This window comes from Maniola hyperantus, chromosome 13 (genome assembly GCF_902806685.2).
Source record: "Maniola hyperantus chromosome 13, iAphHyp1.2, whole genome shotgun sequence".
Taxonomy (NCBI): Eukaryota; Metazoa; Arthropoda; class Insecta; order Lepidoptera; family Nymphalidae; genus Maniola; species Maniola hyperantus.
In genome coordinates this window covers 6,369,671-6,392,516 of record NC_048548.1, presented here as the reverse complement: position 1 = coordinate 6,392,516, position 22,846 = coordinate 6,369,671, and the positions used below count along the sequence as shown (strand labels likewise).

Here is a 22,846-nt window from a genome sequence, read left to right as displayed (position 1 = left end):
AAAATCACGTTGCTCCGTTGCTCCGTTGCTCCGTTGTGACGTGACTGAAAGACAAACCAGCAGAATAAATCAACAAACAAATGTACTTAGTAAATCAACAAACAAATGCACTAAGTAATAATATGGGTATTGGGGAGTCATGATTTTTACATGACTTTCCATTGTCAACAAGATTAATTACAGAAGTACAAAAATTTCATTTTATGGCAATAAATTATGTAAGTATCTGATATGAGATATATGTTTTTATTTTTACAATGCTATTACACCATAAATATCTTTGTAAACATAAATTTAACTGTAAGCATTTTTTATGCACATACAATTAGTATGAAGTAGGTCAATAAAATTTTGTCTTACGTGCAAATTATCAAGATTTCCTCATTACGTTATGATCAACTAAATAAGATACATCATAACTAAATATCTCTTTAAACAATCAACATGAAAACGTACACGAAGTTGCAAGTGATAGTTATGTACTATTATCTGTGCTTACATTGCGCCACGGGAGACCTAGTTGTGTCTCCGCCTTTTGAATTTCGAAGAGATCCACGGGAAATAGGACCGAATAAATTATCGCTTCCGAATTTAAATCTTTCTCCGCGCGCGTATCATGTGCCTCAGCAACAGATAATTCACACTGGCGCGATGCAATCGCAACTGGTGCCAACTGCAGAAAAAGTTGCAACGGAAAATTCCAAATTTTCATTCAACAGATTTCTCAACTCTATGAATGAATTTTCTGGTATAAATGAAGAGGATTATCAAAAATTACGAGCGGCCAATCACGTCGACGAGGAAAGTAAGTTTATCATCCCATCCTCTGGCTTTATACGACATAATTTAGATTCCTGGACACCGACAATTCACGACTCGGCTTCGATTTACTCACCACCTACGTCGATTCAACATCAATCAACAGGCAAAGCTACACCCAAATTTAATTTAATGGAGCCGGTTACGACAAAGATGTCAAGTAAAATGAGCGGGCTAATGGGGTTGATTCTCACTCTCCTCGGGTCCGGTTCAGATAATTTACTTATGACAGGGTTTAAAGATGTTCTTATTGATGGCGTAATAAAACCTCTGTTGGTTGCTAAGGGAGGCCTGAAAATGTTGATAAGTAAACTAGCGATTCCCGTGGTAGCTTTGGTGTTGATAAATGTGGAAGTTTTGATAACCGTTTGGTGGTTGTGGGACGACTGTCCAGCACCGCAACCAATGCCATACCCATCGGTTTACCCGCAACCAGTGAATAACAACTATAGTTATAATACGACGTATTAAAGGAATTTATATAAGGGCAAAGTTAGTGATTATTGTTAGTAGAGTAGGAGGTAGTGGTAAGTAATTATTTCCTCAGAGGTTTTGTTTAACTTGTGGACTCAGAATGTTCTCGAACAGTGATTAGAATTAGGCACTTAAATTCATTTTTACTAAAACAGATATCAATTGTACGAATACCTCATAATGAGCAAAGATATTCTTTAGATAAAGTTCCCTGTATTTAGTTTTGACTGAAAAAAATAATTGTTCATTTATAGGCTCATAGGTATAAAAAGAAACTGACCGTATCTATGAAATGTCCAAAAATATCATTTTCTTAGTTTATAAGATAAGCTCTTGGTTTACGTAATAAAATGTTTTGTAATAAAATATTTGGCTTTTATTTTTGAATCGAAGATACTTAGGTTCATTTATTCTATCCTGTTGAGTAATCTCTATGAGGATATTTAGTTCATATTTAGGTATTTTTTTGTTAAGCTGAATTTAAGCTTCCAATACTAAAACAGAATATTATTAATTTAATACCTAAATGTGGTAAAAGAGCCGTTATGGCCCGATATATTGTAGGTAACTGTCAAAATCCGAAAGTTTGCGAAAATCTTCTGCGTTATAAGTCCCGCAAATTGCTATTACGCTGGAACCATGTCTCATCAAGATCGAAGCTCCGGCTCAGTACTGAGAACGGGTTTTCTCTCAGAATGAAGAAGGTTTGGCCATAGTCCACCACGATGGCCAAGTGGGGATTGGCAGCCTTGACACACCTTTGAGAACATTGTGGAGAACTCTCAGGCATGCAGGTTTCCTCGCGATATTTTCCTTCACCGTTAAAGCAAGTGATATATTTTAATTGTTTCAGACTCACATAATTAACTCCGAAATGTTAAGGGTGTGTGCCCGGGATTGAACCCCGACCTTCCGAATAGAAGGCGGACATCTTAAACACTAAGCTATCACGGCTTTAAAAAAAGTTAAGATAGCAATTTATTTTTTAAGTTTAAATAGTCGAAAGAGGAAGGAGTTTTTTGATGCACCGTCTGCACTAGAAATAGTTCAACTTTAGTTCATCCTTAAGTTATTTATCTATAGTGCGGATTATTTAAATTTAGTAGATGAAAATTGTACGATCTGAATAAATTTATTATCTAGCCTAAACTTTAGTATTCTGAATTTGTTTATTTAATCTAAACTGGCGCAATGCACCCTCTTTGTATGGTGTTGTGCTTTGTATGCATGTGCTTAAATTTGATTTTGATTTGCAGCATTATTGTACACTATCCGAATGTGTTTCAAGTGAATTTCGAGTAGGTATATTTAATAAGGCACACTTAAAAGACGTCTTAAACTAGCGCCCGCCTGTGGCTTCACTCCCGTGGATATTTCTAATTATTCGCGAATAATCGATCCTTGTCTTGGCTACGTTACGAAGGGCTCCAAAATATCAGTTCTAGAGACGATGTACCTATTAATTTGAGAGAGGAAAAATTACGCATAACTTAGGTAGGTAAGGTAGGGGGAGTCCGGGAGAGTATACCCGCCTTCCACTAAAATGCTCATAAATCTTTATATACTTAAAAATCGCTATTTTCTATAAATTGTATCTTAAGCTGCACTATTTAGCTATATTTTCTCTTAATAAAATTTGATACATCATTAATAGTTTATGAGTAATTAACTATTTCTACCAAAGTGACATTCGGCTAATATCTCCCGCCTGGGCGGGAGACTTGACCCCCCAAGTGGGGAGCCTTTACCCGGGTACAAAAATAGGCAAAATAATCATTACAAATTATAATTCTATAAAAAAAATTAATCATAAAAATATGACACATAGTATTTTGTAGTAAATGAGAATTCCTTTTTGAATTGGAGCAATTAATACAAATAAACTGCTCCTCATCATGTCTTTATCATATTTGGACAGTCCAACGGATTTTATGGTCATAAGTCTCATGTCCATAACTTTCTCTTCTCCGCAGCTGAAACAAAACGAATTATCAATTTCATCTCCCATGGACTATCAGAGCTACTCATCCTTGGGTTCTTCGTCAGGGTCTGTCTAACCGTCACTTGACTGTAAAACTTGTCTTTTTCAATGGTCTTTTAACTGTCTTTTTCTCTTTGCTTTACCTTTTTGTTTTTTAAGTCATTTTAATTTTCTTATTTTTTGGTGTATAATCATCTACCTATATCATCATCTAGGTCTAGTCTTTCTGGCGTTTTTTTTTTAATTTTAGTTTTTCTGGGCCGTCTACCACGACGAAGGAGCAGCTTTTGGAATTGAACGAATCATTTGTGGTACAACTATTTTCGGTCTATGTCGTAAATCAGAATCTACCGTTGTCACATCCAGATTTTGAGATATAGAAGCTACCTCTTCTGATTGTCTTAATATTGCAATTGGTTGCTCAGATTTTTTCCTCAGTCAAAATTGATGGTGAATTGGCTCTAGACGCCGCAGATTAATTCATGAATACTAATGCTGATGTTGAAGGCTCTGACTCACGTTGTACAGTAGATGATGAAGGTAATGAAGGAAGGCAGGACGATCGTGGTTACATCTGGAGGTAATACAAAAATATTATTGCCGGAGAAAAAACGGGCGAGATTACCCGGGGTAAAGTCTCCTCCCGACGCCAGGGTAATGTCTCCCACCCCACACAAATCTGTCAGTTATTACATTTTTATAAAAAAACTATGATACTTAAGTAAAAGCTGTCTGCCGTAAATGTTACTAGGATAATTACACTTACGATGTATATAAATGATATACTGGAATCTATTCACAGTAAGAAACAGAAATCAAATATCGAAAATTTAAAATATTTACTTACCGGCACGAAAATTTATAGTTACTTCTCACTCCTAAACCAAACTGCCGATCGTAACGGTATCTCGTGAGCGAGGTGGGAGGCGCCTATGGAGTCTAAGAAGTGTGGCAAAGTCGCAATATCTAGTTCCACAAAGATTCTATGAGCAGTGGCTAATGTCTCCTACCTGCTAAACTCTCCCGGACTCCCCCTACCTAATAATTTTTCGCGAAGAATATATAGGATGAAGATAAATAAGGAAAACTAGAATGGAAATCTATGATCTCTATTATTTAGATTTTCATTAAATTAACAGAATAATTATTAATTTATTTTCACTTCACTAGAGGAAACAATTAAAATTTTTGCCAGGCGAACAAGGATTTTCTGATTCACTAATTGAATTCTTACAGACTTCTGTCATTTTCATGAAATTAATGTTTCATAGAAAGTCTGAAAAACTATGCACAATATTAGTGGGAACAACGCTTATGCACTTTTTTGCTTTCTCTCTCTCGGCGAAGGCTGACCTATTTTACCTTAATTGAACAAAAGCAAATACAATTTTTAAATTGTGACTATCAACCAAGACTTTATTTAAAAAGGGAAAATTTGCAGAGAAACGTTACCTATATTTAATACTAGTTGATGCCCGCGACTTCGTCCGCGTGAATTTAGGTTCTTTAAAAATCCCGTGGGAACTCTTTGATTTTCCGGAATAAAAAGTAGCCTATGTCACTCTCCAGGTCTTTATCTATACCCATGCAAAAAATCACGTCAATCCGTTGCACCGTTGCGACGTGATTGAAGGACAAACCAACAAACCAACAAACAAACACACTTTCGCATTTATATAAGAGTACGGATACCTTAAATATCCAACGATATGATAATATATAGGTACCCATTGATGTTGGAAGTGGACATATCTATATTATACCGATAGTTAACTTAAAGATTACTAGTCGACTCGCCCCGGCTTCGCACGGGGGCCTACTTTTTTATAGGATATCTAGCTTATGCTCGCGTCTTCGTCCGCGTGGACTACACAAATTTCAAACCCCTATAGAGGTCACCCACTTAGGGGTTGAATTATTGAAAATCCTTTCTTAGCGGATACCTAAGCTACGTCATAATACTATCTGCATGCCAAATTGCAGCCCAATCCGTCCAGTAGTTTAAGCTGTGCGTTAATAGATCAGTCAGACAGTCATTTTCCTTTTATATATTTAGATAATTATGGTAATGGATATATGGATAGTAGGATAATGTGTTATCTAAATATATATAAGGAAAAACTGACTGACTACCTGACTGATCTATCAACGCACATTTCACTACTACTTACTGGACCCATCCGAGCATGCAGATAGCTATTATGACGTAGATATCCGCTAAGAAAGGATTTCTGGAAATTCAACATCTAAGGGTGTAAAACAAGGATTTGAAATTAATTGTGTAGTCCACGCGGATGAAGTCGCGGGCATAAGCTAGTAAATAATAATATTTGAAATCCTTTCTCTGAAGTGTTCTGAATAATAATGAAACCCGTGTTGAATTGAATTACAGTACGCGGCCGAAAGTAATGTACATCGGCCTTTAGAATGGCATTTCGGCATTGTAGAGCGTTTTCCCAATCACTCATACCTACATGACGTTTTGTTGGTCTCAACGACAGAGACAGCGCTCTAAAAATCTGCTATCTCCTTCTAAAGGTCGATGTACATTACTTTCGGCCGCGTACTGTAAATACACTATTTTTTTTGTAATGAAGTTGAACCTTTTACTTTTATGGAAGAATTTCAATGATTTAATATCAAATCAACAACGTAAAGAAACACACACAACACACACTTATACACACACACAAACACATACCCATACACGCACGACACATTGTATGCTAATTGTTTAGACTTATTTATAGTTTTTGTTAACACAACTATTATGTTTGAGGCTGAGTAGGAGGAGCGGGGACCCTGAGACGCAGTTTTATCAAACTTACTTCAGGGTTCCCGACACTAAGCTGTAAACCGACATTGTTGTCATAAATAAATTTTCATTTCATTTCATTTCATTTCATTTCATTTCATGATTTATGTATTATGTACTACTTATGATTCAAAGTCTACTAGTTTCAGAGCGATGCATACGCAGACAGACAAAGAGATAGATGAAAAATACTGTTTTTGCCTCTATTTAGGTCATTACCTAAATAGAGGCCAAAACAATATTTTTATTTTTTATTTAATGCTCCCTCATTTCAAATGTACAGAAATTGACCAGTTATGTAGATAGCTATACTATGTAACTATGTCTTAAGTTCTTGTTTGTTTCAACAAGTTTAATAAGCATCGCGATATGCAAAGTGCAAACACACAGTAGGTATACCTTCATAATATAGGGAATTGCTGAGTTAAGTGCAGTTACTAAGTTTGCTAGCGTTTGCAAATTATGTAGATGTATTTTCAAATGGGTTTGCAGTACTCGCTGTAAACAATGAAAACGTGTTTTCACTTAGATAATCGATATATTATTTTTTTATAATTTTCACAAGAACATGAAAAGTAAGTATAAAAATAATCTAATTGTGAAAATGCTATTTATTTCTTATTAATATGCTATTAGAAATTAATAAGCTGTGATAGCCTAGTAGTTAGGACGTCCACCTAATCGGAGGTCGGGGGTTCGATGCCGGGCACGCACCTCTAACTTTTCGGAGCTATGTGCGCTTTAAGTAATAATTAAATATCACTTGCTTTAACGGTGAAAGAAAACATCGTGAAGAAACCTGCATGCCTGAGAGTTCTCCATAATGTTCTCAAAGGTGCGTGAAGTCTACCAATCCGCACATGGCCAGCGTGGTAGACTATAGCCAAAACCCTTCTCTCTGGAAGGAGACCCCCGATCTGTAGTAAGCTGGCGATAGGTTGATCATGATAATGATGATGATAATTAGGAAAAGCTAACTTACTGACTGACTGTACTATCAACATACAGCTTTAACTACTGGACGGATTGGGCTAAAATTTGGCATACAGAGTAGCTATTATGACTTAGACATCCGCTAAGAAAAGATTTTTGAAAATTCAATCCCTAAAAGATTAAAACAGGAGTTTAAAATTTGTATAATCCACGTGGATGAAGTCGCGGGCATAAAGTAGTTTCATGTAATATTTTAGTATCTACTACATAATACTTTAATTCATTTGATATTTTTATTTTGGCAGTGCTCTTTATTGAAAAACTAAAAAATAATAAAGGCAATAAAATGTGTATGTCGATAAAATACAGTTTTTACTACGTGTAACTTGTAAATTCGCCGGTTATGATAACTGAGATTAAAAACAGTATAAAAAGGCTTTATATCTTTGGGGTGAAAAATAAAATATTTTGACTTTAATATCTTGGCTGGTTATAAGTACCTACCTAGTATTATACGACCTTCTGTTCTGACGCGCTCTAAAATATTGTTGTCTACGTGAAAGGTCCCCCGTTTATAATCTAGGCTGGGTTTCAGAATTTAGAATTTCTAAATAAATGCAAGGTCTGGTCTGGTCTGAAGATTTGACTTGAAGAACTTTAATGGCAAAACCGTGGCAAATCGTCATAATATCGAAATCATATACCTACGGGGGTATGGAATTCGATGTTGTTATCTCCTTGAAGTTGCTATGGCATACCTATTGTTGTTATTTACGATAGGTACCGAACCTTCGGTGAGCCAGTCTGATTCGCACTTAACAGGTTTCTATAAACTGTTTGCAATGAGAACCACTGACCCAGTGGTTCTCATTGCAGTCACTCTGAGTAAATACTTGTAGCTTGTCAACCAAGGGCGGATCCAGCTTTGGTGCCAGGGGGGGGGTCACATAGTCGTGGTCAAGTCACAACATTTCGACCTCTTGCGACAGGTCGAGTTGGTAATCGGGGTATGACGAGCGGGGGTTGGGGGGGGGGACGCCCCGCACACCCGCACGCAGGGCCGTCTTTAACCTATTGGAGGCCCTGGGCACATTAGAATAACGGGGCCCCTATGATCTTGACAGAGTAGGTACTATTTTCTTAGAATAGGCAAAGAAAGCAGATAAGTCACGTTCTAGACGTATTATAAATGCGAATGTTTCTATCTATCTGTTATCTTTTCAAAGTCCATATTCTAAATCAAAATTTGGTACTTTTCAGAGATAGTTTACACTCGGAAACGGCTTTTTATCCCGGAAAATTAAAGGGTTCTCACGGAAATTTTAAAAAACTTAATCTATGTGGACGAAGTTGCGGGCATCAACCAATATAAAGTAAAAGCGCGAGCGAAGCGAGCGCGAAATTTTTCATATATTTACGAAAAAATCATAAGGTAGCTACTAATATTATAAATGCGAAAGCGTGTCTATCTACTTATCTGTTACCATTTGTCGGTCTATCTTTTTGACCAGGTACTACACAGAGAAAGCTTTCATCCCGGAAATACACTTTTTATGCGGAAAATCAAAGAGTTCCTACGGTTTTTTGAAAACCTAAATCAATCCGGACAAGGTTGCGGGCGGGCAACAACTAATACAGAGCAAAAGCGCGAGCGAAGCGAGCGCGAAATTTTCTGTCTGTCTATCATCTTGTTAGGTACTTTTTCACGGCCAAATGTAGGTAGGTAGGTACTACTCGTTCATAGCTTGCATCTCGGAAGGGATTTTTAATCGTAGGGAACAAAACGTGCGAGCGAAGCGAGCGCAAAATTTATGACATTATTTACAAAAAAAGAAAAGATAAATGTCAGAAATATTTTCTTCTTTTCTTTCTTTCTTTTTTTTTTCTTTTTTCTTTATTGATATTATAGATAAATGCCAGAAATTTTGTACTAAAAACTATAAAGTCATCTGTTGTATAAAGAATAGTTCTATTATCTTTAGGGGTCCCCAGATGCAACGAGCGCTTGGATAATAAAACTTTACTATAAATAATAAACGTAAAGGACCAATCTGACCAATACATTATAGGTATATAATACATAAATTATTATTTTTTACTTTTAGAGGTTTTTACTGTCGGGAATTTTTTAAAAAGTGTGAAAAAGAATGAAATCTTCTATCATTTGCGTTATCAGTAAAGACAATAAAGATCGGATATAAGACTTTTTAACAATCTCTACGGTCCTTTGTTTGAGTTGGCTTTTTTGACCGTTGATTTTATCGAAATAAATATGTTTTTGGGTATTAAAATATCGGTTGGTCTGTTATAGTATGGTGATCTGGCAGGGACTACTGGGCCCCAATCGATCGTGGGCCCTGGGCAAGTGCCGTGTGATGTTCTTCAATCATTGAAGAACGTCACACGAAATGTGACATCTCGATGAAAGGTAGCGGTGGCGCGGTAAAATTCAAATTTTGGATGCGTTTGTTCGCAAGAACATAATGTTTTTGCCATCATACAAAATATTATATTTAATTGATTAAGTATTGAAGGAACTTACATAAAATCTAGGTATCATAAAATATAAAAAACATTATGTTTAACAATTTTAATTAGTGGTCCACCTAGGTCCTTGGCGCAGCCCAGGGGGGGGGGGTCATGACCCCATGACCCCCCCCCCCCTGGATCCGCCCTTGTTTTCAACTCGGTTACAGTGAGATTGCACTGACGAAACATTTTAATGTATCAAACTACGTTTGCATCGGTCATATAATTTATTAAAGAGGGATTTGCATCTCAACATTTTATAGTCTTTGCAAATATTAAAATCTGTCAAATACACGATTTTCTGCACTGTGAACAGAAATTAAAATAAGTTTCAGCCAGTATTCTTGGCACCATTCCACGCGGTCATGATTTATATAGTAATTAGATAAGGCTAGCTTTAAGTTTTATTGTATTAAAAAAAAAAAAAATAAGTTATGAGATTCATCCGTGGATTCATCACATACGACGACCTGTCAAACATTCACATGTATACCTATAGTCCGTACAAAATGATTCCTTATGCGCCTTTATAACTCTGTGAAATTGGCTTATCAAAAGTACGGTAAAATCGTACTTTTGACATGGACACAAAAAATTAAAATGGCGCGTAAGGAATTAAATTTTACGTGTTTGTATTACTAATGTTTTTTGGCGCAAACAGTTAGAATAATAAGCATAGTTAAATACCGGAAACACACAACATTTTTTCAACCATAATGCCATCATAACGTGGCAGTGTTCTGAGACTAAGTGCGGGTCCATAAAGAGCGAAAATAATGAGATCACCGCAGGTGGCAGTACCCGTTTGGTAGAGCCCTGCTACATCTAATTGGGTAATGGCCTCGAAGATACTTACATGGAATTCACTCGTATTCAGAGACGAGGGATTTCACTGAAAATACGGATACTTTTCAGATGGATTTTGGTAAAATAAATAATGATTCAAAATAGTTATTATTACTTCATATCCTCATTTAGGTATATGCAAATTTTGACTCTACTAAGTGTTAACACTTACTATAAAATTTAAATACGAGTATTTAATTTGTTGTGCGCTTCAGGGCATTTGGACTAATAAAGAAGCGAAGCATTTGCAGTGAAAAAAGTCCTTTAAAATTCTAGATGCAAGTTGTGTAGAAAATTGTAGAGAATTTACCTAAAGCCAATGAAGCCGAAGACACAATGTTTATATTTTGTTTTAACTATTCAAGTAAATAAAATGTTTAACTTCCGAGTTCAGACACATAACTTAAACTTTGGATCATCAAACTTTATCCTTTCGATTTATACCTATACAAGTTTAAATATTACGTATTTACATGTCTAGTATTTAGGTTGCAACATTTAACTCATATTATGACGACCTCCCAGGCCCAATGGTAAGCACTGCGGCTTTAGTGGTAAATAAGTCCTAGGTTCGTTTCCGGGGCACAATATACGATTTTTGAAATTTATAATTTCTGACTCTGGTCAGGTCTAGTAGGAGGCTTCGGTAAGCAAAATAGCTAGCGCTCCGGTATGATGCCACGTAGAAACCAATTTAGGGTTTATTTATAACGGCCATACCTACAATACCTATAGGCTATAGCACTGCAGCTTGCTGTAGCATGAGAGTGGGAGACCTATATTTGTTCACACATGACACTTTATTTAGAATACTTTTACCTTTAAGTGTAATTATGATGTAGTAGTTAATTAAATGAGTTTTAAGTTTTATTGTAGTGTTCATAGTGATTTAGTGATCAAATAAAAAGTTTTCTTTCTTTATTTTCTTCTTAACCCGCTTATATTTTAGACTGCATTATCACTACCTAAGCACTAGGTGAGATCGCTATTAAGGGCTGACTTAGCATTGAATAAAAAACCTAGCAGTTAAAGTATAATCTAAGGTAAAGCTTCAGGTAGGTACTACTAACTAATTACTACTCTAAATAATGTTATCAAGTTACCAGTTATGTTGTAGGTATACTTACCTACCTAGAAAACAAACTGGTAATCTTAGCTGGTAATAGTGAAGTAGTCTAAACCTAATCTAATAAGATTAGGTCTTTAATATTAGATTACTCTACACTAATATTTGGCCTGATTTTCGGAGATAGAAACAGACTAATAGAATAGCTAAGTATTATATGAAAGCTAGCTTTTGTTTCGTAATTCCCTCGATGGTTCACAAACTCCGAAATAGTTTGCAATCCACAGTTGAATATAATGATATGTTTTTTAACATATAAAGCTTATTTCACACTACGGGATATACCTAATATCGTATCAATTTTTAGCCTTATGCGAATTATTGTAACCTTGAATGTCTATTTTGACCGGACAGTAGGTATAATTTATATCCCGTAGTGTGAAATAAGCTTAACATCAACTATATTTGAGCAAAGACATTACAAACGTAGTTTGGTTCGTAGTATAACTCAATGAAATTTTCTATACACACCTACTATACCTACCTAATCTAGAAATTATCTAATATACTGTGTCTGTGGTATTCCAGATTTTTGCACGCATGTGTAGTTTTAAACTTACTAAAATATTCGCATAAAAATCTTTGAGCCTGTGTTACTTTGAAACTATGCATTTTTACGGAATTCTGGTAAACCAAAGTTAGGTACATATTTTTGTTTTTAGAATGTATCCACAAAATTAATTCATTGAGTTTGATTGGTTGATATTGGAATAAGGACCAAACTACGTTTGTATGGAGAGCGCTGAAGAGCGCGCTAGGAAAGCTTCATGGACACAAACCTATACGCGTGCACAAGCGGAGACGCTGTTACCACCTGTAACCACCGGCCTCAACCCAAGGTACGCTTTTTCATGAGGCAAATTGCACAGAACCATAATATTTGGTTTGTATTTTGTTCGGCCCAATGATTGTCAGTTTAAACCGTGCTTTAATGGAGACGAACAGACCTAAATACAATATCAAGCAGGTCTGAAACCTGCTCTAGGTATAAATTAGAAGTATGGCTTCGCAAATCGCATCCGGCATCGATTACTAAGTAGGTAGGTATCTTGGAATTGCATACGTGATATGTTTTCCTGGTAGGGTAACCTACAAGCTAATGATGGTAACTTGAACTTACTTATCACTTATCAGCATAGGAACCTAGCTGATTTTATAGGAGACGTTTTTCAGCGGATTATACAGTAAATTAAACTTTTGGTTCCTTGTACATCATGGACTTCCGCAAAGTAACGCCTGCTTCTATACAGTATTTAAAGGAGACTTGGGCATCAAAACCCACTTATCAACCCACTGCTCAAAATAAGAAGAGTTGAGTGTCCAATGCGCTGGCTAAGTGTGGACTGGCAGAGTGGCAGACTACACACACCTTTGGAAACATTACGTACTTACGTTTTGTTATTGATATTTTCTTCCACTGCAAGTAGGTAGTATTAAAACGCACGTACTCTTATTCAGAAGAGTTAGGATTCTACGAGTAGGAAGCCGGCGCTTTAACCACTAGGCTATCACTGCTTTCATTACTTTATTCCATTTTATTTATATTTCCTCAATACATGCATACTTAGATTAGGTATTCCGAACCAGTGGTAGATGCATATTATGACGATTCAAAAGTACTTGTAAAAGTTTAATCGAATAAAAATATTTTTATTTATTTATTAATTAGAGTAGGTACACTATCCCTCGCAGAAGATTCGTATGTAGTGTCGTATACATATTTAAAGCTACCCGTGCAAAGTCGGGGCGAGTCAGCTAGTATTTAATGGAAAGTATGTGCGAATGTTATACGAGGCTTCACCCCTCGGGTGTGGGACAATAAAGACGAGACATAATGAGATCAGGCGACAGGTGCCTGCATTCGTTTGCCTCTGCCCTGTTACATCTAATTGGGTAATGGTCCAAAAGATACCCGACGTTCTATTGTACAATGTACCATGTAGGGAGGCAATAGGCTCAATTTCACGAGAAAAAGATGTGATGTACAGCAATGTACTGTACTGAATTACTTAATGGGCTGCGACATAAAGAAAATATTTATTTAGTTCTTATAAAGATGTGTTGTTATCTTTAATTTTGAGATCGAGATCCCGGTCTAAAATGTAGTTTCGGTACTCGTATAGATAATTTTGTCCAACAAGCTTATTTGATGTGTTTATTCATTTATTTATACTTTTTATTCTACTTATCTGTCGTCTATTCGTCTCTTATTTACTGTTTATATTTATATTGTATTTTTATTTATATACATACGTATATTATGTGTATTTACTTTATTTAATTAGTACACCCCTTCCACTTTCTTTAATTTTATAATATCCTAAGGTTACCTGGAAGAGATCGCTATTTTAGCGATAAGGTCGGCCGCCTATTGTACTTGCAAACATCTTTGTTTTACATCTAGTGTTTTGGTTTTGGTGTAAAATAAAGAATATTTTACTTACTTTTACTTACTTACCCCGGCTTTGCACGTGTAGACTATTCTACCTATAAATAAAATATAATGTGTACCTATGCCTAGATAGATAATAGATATAGTATAGATACATATTTGGCCTGCCGGAATTCAAATATAGGTACTTTTTCTAGCTCATACATATATATACATTGCCTTGATTTTATTAGAAGTGACCTTTTACTAAAATAAACTAAATTTCAGGTAGAGAAAACATCAAAAAGTACCAAGATTAAATCGAGTTGAAATCGTTGAAATTCAGAGAGAGAGAGGTAGGTAACTGGTTCACAACTTCACATGCTCCCTACGTTCATTAACTCTTATTTGATTGTACCTAGTTCTTGTACCTAGATACTGCCTGCAAACGTTTGCTAGGTTTATTTCTGATTCAGAATTTGATAAAGTATGCGGGATTATAGACAGAGAGCCAGCGCATGCCAGACCTTCGTTATTTTATAAAAGCTCAAAGTTTCTCTGCGTGAATACGCACACGCACAGGCAGAAACGATCACCGACTATGAAGTTTGGATCATGGTTGCTTTGGGAGATAATACATACTAATATTATAAATGCGAAAGTGTGACTGACTATATGTCTGTCTGTCTGTCTGCTAGTTTTTCACGGCTCAACAGTTTAACCGATTTTGATGAAATTCGGCACAGAGTTAGCTTTGATACATCCCGGGGAAGGACATAGGCTACTTATTATAACGTTCCTATATAAGTATATATTTTTATATTGTGGATTGGTAATATTTTCCTTTCACAGCAACGCAACTAAGTTCAAGTTAACCTTTGCTTAAACCATAGTGATTATATACCTACTCTTTGGCTTTAAAGTTCGCCCGGGATCGAAAGAAGATGAGTGATTTATAATATTATCTTTGAAAATTGGAAATGGATAATTAACGTTAATCTTAAGGCGACAAGGGATGTAGGGAATATTGCAAATGGCGTTCCCCTATTCAATTGGGATAAATGTCAGTATAATCATAGGTACAGCGAGCGTGCGTGATTGAACACCAACTCAGTTAGAGTTTACAGCCCTCAGGGAATGTTTCATTTGCCTTTGATTCTCCGATTAAAATATACTTACCTACCATTATAAATATACCTCCCAGCTATACACTGTTTCAAATAAGTACATAATGCTTACCCAACCTTTATGCAAATGAAAAATATGTAAGTATCTAATAATATACCTACCTACTTATCTATATTTTTTACAAGCTGACACGCCCCGGCTTCGCTCGGGTGGAGTTTAGAAAATTGAGGGGGAGGTTGAATTAAATTTTTCTCTCCGTAAGAACCATCGTCGTACTTCAAGGAATGTTATAAAAGAAGAATTCGGTTCGGAAATCGGTTCAGCTGTTCTCGAGATTTGCGATGAGCAACACATTTAGTGATTCATTTTTATATTATAGAAGATATATAAATTTAACGATAATCAGTAAAAACCTGGAAAAGCGCTTAAAGAGCGAAAAAGTTTCGACTATACTACATACGAATTTATTTTTGGTCTAAAGGAGATAAAAGTAGGGCTTGACTCCTACTTGACCGTATTTTTCTCGTCGTTTCCACGTAACAGCGTATTCTGTGGAAAAGTTGAAAAGTGCCAAGGCAAACAACTACGAAATACTTTTAATGGTAGATATATTATATAGAATGTAGAATCTGTATATTATCAGACTAAGTATAGATTTCAGCCTAAATTTACCAAATCAAGAAGGATAACATGTGTCCCTGGAAAGCTTATTGGAAATCTAGTGTTCGTGTTGATACAAAGTGAAGGTAGGTGCGGGCTGACGGCACGGCGCAGTTCGGGGCTCCGCGGCGTCGATACGCGCACCAGCCTGACGTCGCCGCAGGCTTCGAGCACGCGCACTGGCACATTCGCTGCTGTTGTTCGGTCACTGAGCGCCTCGCGACGCATGTTCCTCGTCCTCTCAGTGACAAGCGCCGACCTTTATATATACGCGACGCGAAACCCTGATCGATCGTTCTGCCCCCTGTGAAAAGGACCACCGATAAAGGATCATTTAGTGTCTAAAAATCATTCCAAACATAAGTTAGTGAAAACAAACATCGGAGAGTGATAATAGCGCAGGCGCGTCGCACGCGGACATGACGAGAGCGGCCATCTTGCTCGAGGACGCAGTTTCGCCTCGCCCTAGTGTACAAATCTGATCGGAAACCCTTCAAGCGGATCGCCAAAAAGGAAAGATGCGTCGCGGCTCAGGCTCCGCGACGGAGACCCTCTGAGACCGCACCGCGTCACCGCTATCGATCCGGCGGGGCGCGATGGCGCTCTCGGAGTGAATGCGGATATCGGAACTGTACCGCAGCCTCTGCGTGCCAGCGGAGAGTCGGTCGAGTGAGCGTGCCGAGGATATCGCGCGGCATGTGAGACGACCCGATAGCTGCGGAAGGGCGCGCGGGCGGCGGCGGGTCCGGTTGACCGCGCGCCATGGGCGAGGAGTACGCGCGCTCCCCGTGCGAGCGCTTCCCGGCGGTGGGCGCGTTCAGCGTGGCGCCGCCGGAGCGGCTCAGCCCGCCGCCGCCCGCGCCGCTGCCGGACCGGTTCTCGGCGTCGCCGCGGCGGGTGCGCCGGAGTGCGGAGGCGGAGCGGGCGCGCAGGCCTCGCTACGTGCCGCCCGCAGCGCACGTGCCCGTGGAGCGGTACGTGCCGAGGCCGCCGGCCCCCGTGCGCCCCTCGCCGCCGGTCTACTGCGGGTTGGCCTGCAGGCCTCAGCCACCAGCCCCTCGCAAGTGCTGTGGGCCTGCGTGTCGCGAGGACATCGCCGGCTCGCCACCTCCGTCGCGCTACGTGGAGTATGTGGGAGCTGCAGCCGCTCGGAGACTCGCCTGCACTCCACCCCCACCGCCGCCTCCAGCTCTGCAGCTGCCGTGCGAGCCTCAAGAACCACCATGTTGTGTGCAGGCTCGTCGGCGCCCGCAGCCTCCACATGATTGGTAAGTATATTTACAATTCAAGGTTACCAAATGAAAATATTATGTTACCTTTCAGTTTTCCTTGAAACTGCAGAAATTGGTTGCTGTTTCCTGCTAGATTTTTTTCAAAAATAACATAGGTAGGTTCTGTGAATCTAATGTAACTGTTAGAGGTGAAAGGATAAACTTTGACGCTTGCTTCAAGAAGAGTGTTGCAATTTGTAGGTATAATATTTTGTGGGTGGGAATTGATAACGTTCGATTGATCGATTGTTCGATTGATTGATTGATTCGTTGGCTTCAGTCACATGAATAGTACAGACTACAGTTGCGTGCGGTAATGACAGTGGCGTTATAGAGTTATGTTTTTCTTTAAAATATTTATTTTGTTATACATACGCCTATAAAATTTTGTGAAATACAATAACATAGTTATCTATTTAAACATGAATCATTTATTTTCATGTAATAAGAAAGGACTTTTGGAAATTCAGTGCCTCACTCGACTTTCAAAAATTCCACTAGAGTGAAGGTGGGACGGGTCAGCTAGACAGTGGCTACATAGATCGTAACTGCGATAAAACCATCAAGAGGAGCCTATTTTTAGTCAGCGAGTATTATAACGTGGTGGCCCTATTTATTCTAACGTTCGTACCTAATTACTTATTACAACTTTAGAAGTTTGTATAAGCAAATATTTTCTGCTGTAAGAGTTTTACTGGAGTTTTACACGAATTACTTACGGATTATACCTACTACCTATTATATCGTAGGTCATAATACCTATTCTCATCGTACAAAGTTCGATGTGCTTACATGTTAAACGATTACGTCAACATTCTTCCAACGATTTTCACTTCAGCATACCTACGTACACCGAATTTTCACGCATTTCGTATATTATATAATGGTATCTTAAAAGCCACCTACGCATTTTGCGTAAGTTAATAACAATTCTTTTAATGGACGATCCATTAGCAAAAAGATACTAGGAAATTGTTTTGGCATTCAATCTTCCTTTCTTCGTGTCGATAGTTTGATGAAAAAAGTTTGTTTGCGTGTAACATTTGTATAGGGTGCTTCAGAAGGTTGCACTTAGGTTTTCGTTAGCTAAAGGCCACAGATTGAAAATAGCTGGGTAGCTCAACCACACTTCGCACGGATGGTTTACCTTCTATATCTAAATATATAAAAGGAGAAGCTGACTGACTGACTGATTGATCTATCAACGCACAGCTCTGATCTGGACGGATCGGGACGAAATTCGAAAAAAGTGGTTTGACAGTTGTAACTTGTAAGGGAATAAATAGACCAATAAACATACACACACACACACAACTATACCAAACACCATAGTAGAATAAAAAGAACAAAATTGTTTTATGTTGCATGCTGTTCGTGATGATAATTGAATAGACTTTGTCGTGTGACTGCTACCTGTATAAAATAGTTCGAAATGGGGCACGCAGTATTGTATTAGTTAATGATGAATTTAGTTTGCATTTTTTCCATTAAATTAAAAATAAGGAAACATGAAAATCCTTAACGAAGATTGTAGTTTCGATTTTGTATTAGTCCAGGGAATTTAAACAAATCTTAGTCATTTCAAAAAAATTCCCACGAAAGCTACATCTTGTTTTATTTTTGGTATAACTAAGTCTAAGTACATACTTACTCGTATATTAAAGAGGTTCAGATAATAAAGTTTTGCGTAAGCTGATGGTGATTTTATTCACAATGTTCTATCTGTCTATTACTTAAAAAGCTCGTCTAAAAAGTTTATCTAAAAAAATCGCTTTTTATTTATCTACGCTTATTAATTTCAATTGTAACGCTGAATTGCTGCAACAATAATATGATTCGAATAGAAATATGTTAGTTTTCTCATTTCAGAGGGTTATAGTTATTATATTTTATCTAGCATATAATTAGTATAATGATAATGATGATGACTATCTAACTACTTACCTAAATATTAAGTACTGAACCACTATCCATGTTATAAATGCGAAAGTGTTTGTTTGTTGGTTTGTCCTTCAAGTAGCTATCTGCATGCCAAATTTCAGCGCGATCCATCCAGTAGTTTGAGCTGTACGTTGATAGAGCAGTCAGTCAGTCAGTTAGTCAGCTTTTCCTTTTATATAACTTATAGATTTCAATCACTACCCATATTATTATAAATGCGAAACAGTGTTTGTTTCTTGATTAATAATCTTTCAATCACATCGCAGCGGATCGATATAATTTTTTGCCTAGATATTATAAGAAAAGACCTAAGTGAGGTAGACTACATTTCATCTAGGAAAATCAAAGAGTTCCAACGGGATTTTTAAAACCCTAAATCCACGTGGACGCAGTCGCGGGTATCAGTTAGTGTCTTAATCAAAATCACCTAGATTACATTTTACACATTACCGTCTATTTTTATCGCGAACACATCATTCTTATCATTGTATTGTTAGGTAGAGATAAGGATCGGGAGTGTCAAGTCGGTTTTATACAGAAAAAATACTCTTAAATTAAAATTATTTAAAGATTTACTATGTCAGTGAATTATGAGTGTTCCAAGTGATTGTTTTGTGAAAATCTGAAAATAAAATAGTGAAGTTAGCTTACGTACCTATATTGCAGTATCAAGCGGGTGACATAATTTGGATTATGAATGAAAAGTAAGTACTTTTATATGATTTTGAGTCATCGATAGAGAATGTTTTGAGTTGATTTTATTACTGTATAAATGCTAGTTTTCGTTGATCCTTATGGTTGTTGATTTTCACACCACTGAAAAAATATAATATTAAGTATCGATAATTAGTTTTAGTGAGAGTAGGATTTAATTACCTAAGTATTATTAATTTTATAGGCTTTATCACGATTTATTTACTTTATCGTCATAGCTTTAATGATTATTTATTTTATATTCTCTTAACAGAAATCTCTCTCTATAAACAGAAATAGAACGAATTTTTATTCAAATAAACTTTTATAAGTGCTTTTGAATCGTCTAAAAACTACCACTTGGTACGGAATGGAACTGTTCTTTCGAATTATTTTTAGTTTTTCCTGGAATTATTATGAAGTAATCTTCTCCGTCGATACTAAAATTTAAGTACAAAAATAATTTTGCATGCCATGCTTGGCAGGATATATTGTGGATATTATATTAATTCTTAAGACCTATATGTAAATTATAAAATTATGTTGCATGTGGGTACATTATTTTGGTAAACTGATTACGATCATGATTGTTCTTTCATAAAAATTTTGAATTTTGAACAGTTAATTTACGGGTGCATCGCGCTCAAGAATTTAAGTTATCTTCTAATAATAATTTTTCATATACTCTACAACTATATTGTAGTATAGAGCATAACTTTGCGCTTAAAAAACTAACACTAAAGAGATTTACCTTCTCAGGCTTTCTCTCTTTGACGTTGTCTCGAGGATTTAAAAATATGAAAGTTTTGAGACGGTTCAGTAGTTTTTATCTCAAGTTTATATAAGTTATTTCAAAAGTTTGCGAAAGAATAATTTATAAAGCGTTCACTCCCTCAAAGGAGGCCGTCAGTTAGTAAAGTTGTTATAATCAAATATAAAAATACCCATCTATTTACTAAGAAGTTTGGAAGTTAAATACACATACAAAGTACAAACGTGTACTTATTGTATCTTTTTTACCTATACTTACTATTTGGAGAATTAATGTTTTGGAAAATTTATTTCAATTTCAATAAAATATCTGAATATTATTTTTTGCCTTTTGTAAACTTAAATGCATTGAATCACTAATAATTTGTAATTCATCTTCAGGCTTTCAGCGTCTTGAAATTTTACTGTGGGATTGCATTCCATAATGATTACGAAGGTTCGGTACGGATCGGGTTGATTAGCTATTAATATGACGTAGACATTTCCTAAGAAGTGATTTTTGAAAATTCAACACATAAGTGGGTAAAATAGGGGTTGTGTAGTCCACGTGGACGAAGTCGGGAGCACAAGCTAGTAAGTTATAAGACGTATAAAGCACTGATTTGCATATTTAACAAAATATAACCACTGCATAGAAGAATATATATAGGAAAGATTTAAATAGCCAGCACTAAAGTAAAAATCGTTTTGCTTCGGGAGCCGTAAATATTTAAATAAAATTCTCATTAACATCGCGAAAACAACTAAGCTTTCCTTTGAATCGCTTAAAGCAAAACCCGGTTTTTGTTGGATAATGCCATAAATAGCTAACTGTGAGGAAGCAAGGTGCGTGATTTATTGACACCGTTAGTAAAAAATTTTTGAAGCAAAACAAAAGAATAAGAAAGATAAATGAATTATTTCCACGAGGCCTATTCCGTGGAACCCATCACGCGACAGGTTGAGATAGCAATCGGGGTGTGAGGTATACGTTACCCGCGCTCGCCTGCACCGGTCTGGCGCGGGGGCTGTGTGGGTGTTACCTCCCCGATTACCATTTCAACCTGTCGCGTACCAAGGCGCTTTTTAGACTCAAGTGACCTTTAATAAAGAATATTACTGATTCATCATCACGATCAACCCATCGCCGGCTCACTATAATAGAGCATTGGTCTCCTCTCAGTGTGAGAAAGGTTTTGGCCATAGTCTACCACGCTGGCCATGTGCGGATTGGTAGACTTCACACACCTTTGAAAACATTATGCAGAACTCTTAGGCATGCAGTTTTCCTCACGATGTTTTCCTTCACCGTTTAAGCAAGTGATATTTAATTAATTTTTTTTTAATTATTAAAACGCACACAACTCTGAAAAGTTAGAGATTCGTGCCCACTGCCAGGGATCGTACCCCCGACATCCGATTAGAAGAAGGACGTCCTAACCACTAGGCTATCACAGCTTTTTACGACTTCTATAACTTTACTTCCAAAGAAACATTGAAACACTTTTTGTCCATCCACCTACATTTTAGGTTTCCACCTAGATATTTTTGATACCTAGTAGCCGATAAATGATGAATGTAACAGAAAGGTAAAGAGAGGTCAGGTTTTACACAGATTGCAACTCAACGGTATAAGGGGTGGATACATGCTGAAAACAAACAGATAGCTTAGGTTATAAAGCTTAGGTTCAAATTCCACGTATTTGGACTACTTACTGCGGCGCGATTGCGGGAGAATGACAGCTACAATGTCACGATCGCAATTATCTCTGATTGCTTAACTCTCGCTCACTATTGGCTACAATGCACTGTTGCAATAGGAATCCCACAAATTCAGCCAATCAGAACTATTGAGATTGTAATGGTGATTGATGCAGGTTTTAGACAATCGCCTTACTGTTTTACCCGAGTTATGACATACAATGGCAAAGGCTGAGGCCCGGCGCTCAAACTAAGTAATTGTAATTTACTTTGGCATATACATAGATAGTGTCCGTCCCAGCGTTTTGTTTAAGTAAGGATGCCAACTTCAGCCGTATCAAAGATCAAAAAAGCTGATTTTATTTAACTTAAAACACTTGGTTCTACACCGCTGCTCCGTCTATTTAAGTCGCTTTGGCCCTTAGATGTTACATTATTGTTTTAAACGAATTTGAATTTACACAACCTCAAAACAATTTGATCTAAATGGTTCGTGCAAACTCCAGATAAACTTAAGTTGTGCTCGGTCGTTGCAGGTCACTTCTATTCTTGGTAATTAATTGACTGGATTAGGCTCTTGAAATTGAATAAAGCTTTACTATGTTAAGGGATTGAATTTCGAATGCGATTTGTTTACTAATTGCTTTTCAAGATCAGATTAGTCGAGTGGTTTTGAAGAATTTGACATGATTGACTGTGGGGGTCTAAGTTCAATTGGCAAACTTTTTTTGACCTAATATTCAATTCATATTATGGTAGTGTCATGATTTTCAAATAATAATTTATCGTTTGGGTCAAATCACATACT

At 36.9% G+C, this 22,846-nt stretch overlaps 3 protein-coding genes across 6 annotated transcripts in view; all 3 read left to right on the top strand.

Annotated features, from left to right (window-relative positions):
* The window catches only part of sta (stubarista 40S ribosomal protein SA), a 53,685-nt gene that overhangs the window by 24,381 nt on the left and 6,458 nt on the right, over positions 1 to 22,846 (top strand). The window lies entirely within an intron of this gene.
* LOC117987766 (uncharacterized) lies at positions 389 to 1,659 on the top strand. The gene has a single exon (XM_034974818.2). It carries the CDS (start codon positions 445 to 447, stop codon positions 1,288 to 1,290), a length of 846 nt encoding a protein of 281 aa, XP_034830709.1. The 5' UTR covers positions 389 to 444; the 3' UTR covers positions 1,291 to 1,659.
* Positions 16,395 to 22,846, top strand: part of rho-5 (rhomboid-5) — a 157,047-nt gene continuing 150,595 nt past the window's right edge. For 2 of the 4 annotated variants that reach the window (XM_069502670.1, XM_034974928.2), the window contains exon 1: positions 16,395 to 16,950. In XM_069502670.1, the coding sequence (XP_069358771.1) occupies positions 16,445 to 16,950 (506 nt within the window). In that variant the 5' untranslated portion in view covers positions 16,395 to 16,444. Of the gene's footprint in view, positions 16,951 to 19,436; positions 19,599 to 22,846 lie in introns of those variants that run through there. The other 2 variants (XM_069502672.1, XM_069502671.1) reach the window with 2 other exon arrangements.